General features: G+C 61.6%; 1 protein-coding gene across 1 annotated transcript; it reads left to right on the top strand.

Moving 5' to 3' along the window:
* The first annotated feature begins 424 nt into the window (after window positions 1-424).
* On the top strand, window positions 425-4,115 carry LOC127750405 (uncharacterized). Its single transcript, XM_052272035.1, has 3 exons — window positions 425-1,569; window positions 1,663-1,948; window positions 2,044-4,115. The coding sequence occupies exons 1-3, from the start codon at window positions 868-870 to the stop codon at window positions 3,702-3,704; spliced, it is 2,649 nt and encodes an 882-aa protein (XP_052127995.1). The 5' UTR covers window positions 425-867; the 3' UTR covers window positions 3,705-4,115.
* Window positions 4,116-5,959: the final 1,844 nt, after the last annotated feature.

Raw genomic sequence — 5,959 nt, 5'->3', positions numbered from 1 at the left:
TGATGGCGGACATCAGGTGCACTCATGAACTACGTTCATAAGGGGGTTCATTCAAGATACTCTTTCGAAAATATACGATTTTCCAACATTGTTAAACCTAGATAGTAGGGGTGGAAATAAACAGGGGTGCTCCGTCAGCCCCGTTCTTTCTTCCGATCATACTGTACCGGATGCAGGCGCGCGTGAAGGCTTGCCTATCGTCGCCCACCAAGGCGCCTTACGGCACCGTGCGAGTATGCAACCCATCCGCACGCCTACATCCGGTACAGTATTACCAGAAAAAAGAACGGAGCCATGTCGGACCACCTACTTTGCTATCGTTAGCGTTTAAGTTTTGAGTTTGTTTGTTGTTTTTTTTTTTGCGTCTTGTTTTCCCTCCTCTTGTTTGGCCCTGATGTGCAATATGCCCGTGCCCGGCAGGGTGGCTACCGTGCTGCTGCTCTGGGTGGCGGTGGCGGTGGGCGCGGTGCCGCGCTCCATGCTGCCCAGAAGGCCGGGCCTGTGCGTGGACGCCCGCTTCCTCGTGGACCTGCTGCGCGCCGACGAGAGCGACAGCGTAGTGCGCGCGGACAGCCAGCACCGCAAGGCGCGACGGACCGTCCTGGTGTCCTTCTCGACCTTCGTCGACTGGGACGTGCTCTGCTCCGGCGCGGCGCGCAGGCTGCACATGGAGGCGCACTACTCGCTGCAGATCCAGGCCGTGGGCTACAACCTCAAACGCAACGTCAAGGTCCGAGGCCGCAGAGCAACGGTCGTATGGTTGGCTCTGTTCTGTTCGCTTCCTAGACCGACGCCTTTGACGGCGACCCTTTCTGTCTCAGGTCGCGCCGCACACCGTCGACATCGTCGTGTTCTTGTTGGGCTCCAATGGCGAGGATCTCGAGTACGAGGCCTCACACCACACGACCCAGGTGCTCAAGTACTTCGGCCGCCTCACCCCCATCCTTGCCGCCGTGGTGGGAGGGAGCTCCGAAGACGTCGATATTGTCCTCAACGAAATGTACAGCAGGCGGTGGTGGCGGGTGTCCACGGCGCTGCAGCAGCACGCACACGAGGTGCGCGGTGCCGGATGGCCCCGAGTCGTACCCCGAGTACATAGAATGTCCCCCTCCGGTCCAGTTGCCGTTGCCTGAACCCGACCTCTTCGCCTTACAGTCGGCCGTGACCGGCCCCGGCATGGACGAGGTGCCCGTGTTCTCGAGGCTCCCGCTGTACGAGCCCGGTCGGCGCTGTGGGAGCCGTATGAGCGACACCGCCCTGGTGGTCACCTGGTCGCCGGTGGCGAGCGGCAAGGCCAAGAACGTGCTTCTCTCAGATGGTCTGTTTCCACCAAACCCCGAGCAGTTTGATCTCCGCGGCTGCCTCGTGCTCGTGGCGCCGCACGAGGCTCCGCCTTACATCTTCATGAAGACGGTGGAGGCGGGGGTCACCGATAATAATCATCCTCTCGGCCTGGATGTGGACTTGGCTGAGTACTTCTCGAAGTCCAAAAACGCCACGGTCAAGTTTTTACCCGTATCGAGTCACCCCGTCAGCCCGTGGAACACCAAGTGGGAGCAGTCAGTGGAGGTAAGCGGGGGAGTCGACGGGTGGCGGCGCTGGACGCTGGACGTCGCACAACTGCAGTTGAAAACACACTCAGTGGTACGGTTTGTTGTGCAGGAGAATTCGTCAGAGATGCAGGCCGCCAGCAGAGCCGAAATGGTGGTGAACTCATCACAGATGGACCCGACGAGAATGCTGGCCGCCGGCAGAGTCGACATGGTGGTGGGCGGGCTGTTCCCCACGCCAGAGCGCTACGACTCGTTCACGCTCAGCGCCATGTACACCACCGACGCGCTGCAGTGTTATATGGCGCGAGAGCACCTCCTGCCCCTCTGGCAGTACCCCATCGCCGTGCTTTCCTACAAGGCCTGGAGTCTGCTGTTGGTCGCCATGGTGTGCCTCGGTATGGTGCTGTTGCGGCCAGAGCGCGGCCCGTCGGGTGCTCGGGTGCGACGACAAGGTGCAGGCGAATATAAGACTTTTCCTTTCGTGTTGCAGTGATCATGCTGACGTGGCTGAACAGGCAGGGCGTCATGACCAACGCCATCCTGCTGTGGGGCGTGCTGCTGGAGGGCCGCTCCATGCCCACCTGGATGTCGCCGCGCACCTCGCTGCTCACCTTCGTCTGGATCATCTTCTCGATGCACTTCACGGCGGGCTACCGCGCCTCGCTCGCCATGGCCAACACCAAGCCCATCACCCGCCCGGGGCTGTCCGAGCTCCCGGAGGTCAAGGAGCAAGTGAGGCGGGTCGGCGTCATCAACGGGATCATGGTCCCCTACCTGGAGCAGGACGCCTCGCTGTCAGAGCTGCTGCAGCGCGTGGTCATCTGCAACACCACGTGGAACTGCTCGCAGATGGTGCGGGAGCAGCCCGAGGACACGGCCCTCATCATGACGAGCCGCTCCCTGAAGTTTCTGCTGCCGACGTACTTCGTGGACAGCAGAGGCCGCAAGATTCTCCAGTCGCTCAACCAGGCCCTGTACACGTTCCACGTGAGCACCATGGTGAACAAGGGCTCCGCCATCCAGCTGGCCTTCGACGATGCCGTGTACCGGGCCCAAGAGTCGGGGCTGATATCTGCCTGGATGTCGCACTTGCAGACGGCCTCGAACCGGAATCTCGAGAAAAGGTGGCGGGCCAACCTTGGTGGGCCAAGGGCACTGACGCCGACGCAGGTCGTGGGGCCCTTCTCTGCGCTGGCCGCCGGGCTGTTTGTGGCGGGCTGCGTGTTCGTCTTCGAGGTGGTCGGCTATCAGGGTATGAAGGTGGCGGGAATCGAGACGGACTCGCCGCCAGACCCGGAGGACGACGGCGTGCCCAGGGACGTGAGCGTGGACGCCCCGCTGCAGGCCATCAAGGCTCAGGTGGAGGCCGAAGAGCAGGCCGTCGCCGATGCCCAGCTAGCCGAGTCTGCCGAGGTGGTCCGGGTATCCTGCATCCCCGCCACATTGCTTGCCGACGGCACCGCCATCCTGGGAGAGGGCGAGAGGCGGTACGAGCGCGCCACTCGCCTCGAGGCGGAGGTCATGGCCATGTCGGACCAGCTCCTCGACGCCGCCCTGGACGAGGACTCTGCTGCTGGTGGCGAGCACGGCGCCGCCACTCTGCTCTCTGACGGCACGGTGCTGCTCGGCGAGGCCATGCCCACCATGACCATGCCGGGCGCCGCCACCCTCCTCCCGGACGGCACGGTGCTGCTCGGCGACGCCGTCAATAAAGAGGACGCGGGACCCGGCGATCCCGACCAGAACTTTGGCGAGTTGGTGGTTTCGGAAGGAGGACATGAACTGTCCTCCCTCAAAGACGCCCTCGCGGCACAAACTGATCCAGAGACACCGGCGGCCGTCAGCGAGACACACCTAGGTGGCATGCTCGTCCAAGACCACGGCGGAGTACTGCGGCGCAACGCTCCTCCGAGCAAGTACAGCGCCCTGTGGACGTCCGTCGTGCTGCCCGCCGCCATCGCCGCCCTCCGCGGGGAGGGCGGCGTCGAGTCCAGCGGGGCGCCAAGACGACTCTCCGACGGCGACGGCGAAGGCGACGGTGAAGGCGATGGTGAAGGCGACGGCGAAGGCGGAGGCGACGGAGACGGAGACGGCGACGGCGACGGCGACGGAGAACAGAGCGACGCGGAGCCGGGGCGGGGCTCAAACTGATCATCAGCAGGGAGAAGTAGAGAAGTACTCGGGGGCGGTGTTCGGTACCCGAAGCGAGGCAGGGGTGCGCAGGGGAGGAGCCGAGCTAGAGCCAGTCATTAGTCTTTCCCATTAGGGGCTCGACGGCGACGTGAGAGGCTGCTGGCGATCTCCCCGCCCCTCGGCCGGCTGGCCCAACAGGCCACAGGCCCCAGGAGGGATCCGATATGGCAAGGGTCGATATAGCAGTCTATCGGTGCTATCTCTCAAGAGATGAGGCGAGGACCCCTGTCATCGGGTCCGTGGTGCAGCTTCCTACCGGACAAGCGCCCCGCCCAGCCGGAGCCACCACCGTTTCCAGGAATTGTACCAACAGCAACGAAATGAAACTCTGCCAAAATATCGGTGGTGCATTTTTATTTCCGTTGCAGACTTACATGGATAAAGGAACAGGCAGGCCTGTTTAAAAACGGGGACAGGGTTGGAAACAAATTCTAAGGACAAAACGAATGGCTTGATTTCTACCAATGTCTTTTTAGATATTCTCTTTTATTTTTATCACCAGGGGAATTCTCTTCTTTTTTTCTTTCGTCGCCATGCGAAACGCTATCGTACGAAAATAGAGAGAAAAGACGGCAGAAACTCGACGACGACTGCTCGGCTTCGTCTTACATGGAACCTTTTTTTTTTTCGTTCGCCCGGCACAATTGGGCGTTATTCTGGAGATGGCGCCGTGCATCGAGGCGTCTTCTTCCTCAATAGTTATTGTGGAGCCCGGCCTGCTTTGCGGGGGGTGGCGGCGGCGGGGGTGGCGCGCGGGCACAAAAAGTAAGAGATGCGTGCATGTGCGTGAGTGGGTGCGCGCGCGCGCGCGTGTGTGTGCATCCTATACATTTGCATGTTGAATGCACAACATGTCATAACAGCATCACAAGCGCCGATAGTAGTGTGTCGCCGGGCACAATATTTTGGTCGTGTGGTGGAGGCGGGCACTCTCATTCTCCTGGAAGCTGCGCTGCGCAGAGTGCCAGTGTCCCCTGTCCACTATATTCTTACCCTTGTCCAGCTTTGCCCTCCGATGGACGCAACCCGAAGCTGTGTCAGCGTCGTGCGGGGGGCGGGCGCGGCGCGGCTCTCCGAACGGAACACAACACTCCCCCTCCCCTTTTGCTTTCTCATTTATTGCCTCCATGCGACCCGTTCGACGGCCACCTCTCCGAATCGCGCCGATCGAGCCGAAGTGCGTTGTGATTCGCTCATTAGAGGCGGATAGCATCGTCCTCACCCTTTCTGCCGGGCCGTCGAGGGTCCCCCGGACTTTGGGGTTGGCCCCCTGGGGCACGGAGTACCCTTATCACGCAACTGGTAGGCCGCGCACGGCGGGCCGAACCTTACGAAAACTACAATCTCTCATCATCATCCCTTTTTAATATTTTTTCTCATGGAGTGGATTTGCATTTCCTCGGGCGGTGCCGACAGGCTAAGGCCCCGGGCCCCGGGCCCTCATGAGGGCTCAGGACCAGGTCCTGTTCGGGGGCCTCGGGCACAGGTAGGTCGGGGGATAGAGCCCCAGTGGGGCCCGCCCTCCCGGCGGCAGGGGGCGCGCAGGAGGCCCTCAGGTGGCCCCCGCAGGACGCCCTGCTCACCTCTGAGGGAGGGGGAGGAGGGCGAAAAGGGACTATGCGAACCCTTATCTGCGGGCCATCTAGACAACATCAATCACCGGCGCGGAGGGCCCACAGAACAGGAAACCTCGTCAGTCCCTCATCTGCAGCCGCCCCAGCAGCAGCATCATAAAGCCCGGCACAACCCCTTGCCGGAGCTGGACGCCGCCTCCAGTTTCCAGAGGCCGACGCATGATTCACCTTGATGGAACACACCGGGCAATTAAAATTCAGCGAGGATTATTTTTCGGGGCTTTAGCCGAGCCACGCTCCTGAGAGGATCAGCGCCCTCTGGTACGACCGGATCTCTCCCACATACGCCCTTTCCCCCCCTCCCTCCGTCTCCTAGACTCACAAAGGCGTCTCTATTTAGGGCCTCTGTTGGTGCGCGCCATGAGCGAGTGCTGTCCTCAATCACCGAGAGTCTTTGGCGCCCGCCAGCGGAGCAGAGCCAGAGCAGTTAGGAAACCCTGCAACCCCGCGACGGCCGCCGCGTCAACGACGACTCGATTTCGGGAAATTTGAGGCTGACGAAGGACGCGCGCGCCGCGCCGCGCGGTCGGAAATGGGAGAGCGACATGTCTAAATCGGGGCAGTTCTGTTGGTTTTTCT

This window comes from Frankliniella occidentalis, unplaced genomic scaffold, assembly GCF_000697945.3.
Source record: "Frankliniella occidentalis isolate FOCC.00 unplaced genomic scaffold, Focc_3.1 Scaffold184, whole genome shotgun sequence".
Lineage (NCBI taxonomy): Eukaryota > Metazoa > Arthropoda > Insecta > Thysanoptera > Thripidae > Frankliniella > Frankliniella occidentalis.
The sequence above is the reverse complement of the archived record's forward strand: the minus strand, read 5'-3'. Positions and strand labels throughout refer to the sequence as shown.

Excerpts from the sequence above, each read along its gene's own strand:
- LOC127750405 (XM_052272035.1), top strand. The coding sequence starts at position 868 with ATGGCGAGGATCTCGAGTACGAGGCCTCACACCACACGACCCAGGTGC. Across the intron at positions 1,570-1,662 it reads AGTGGGAGCAGTCAGTGGAG|GAGAATTCGTCAGAGATGCA; the intron begins GTAAGCGGGGGA and ends TTTGTTGTGCAG. Across the intron at positions 1,949-2,043 it reads GGTCGCCATGGTGTGCCTCG|TGATCATGCTGACGTGGCTG; the intron begins GTATGGTGCTGT and ends TTCGTGTTGCAG.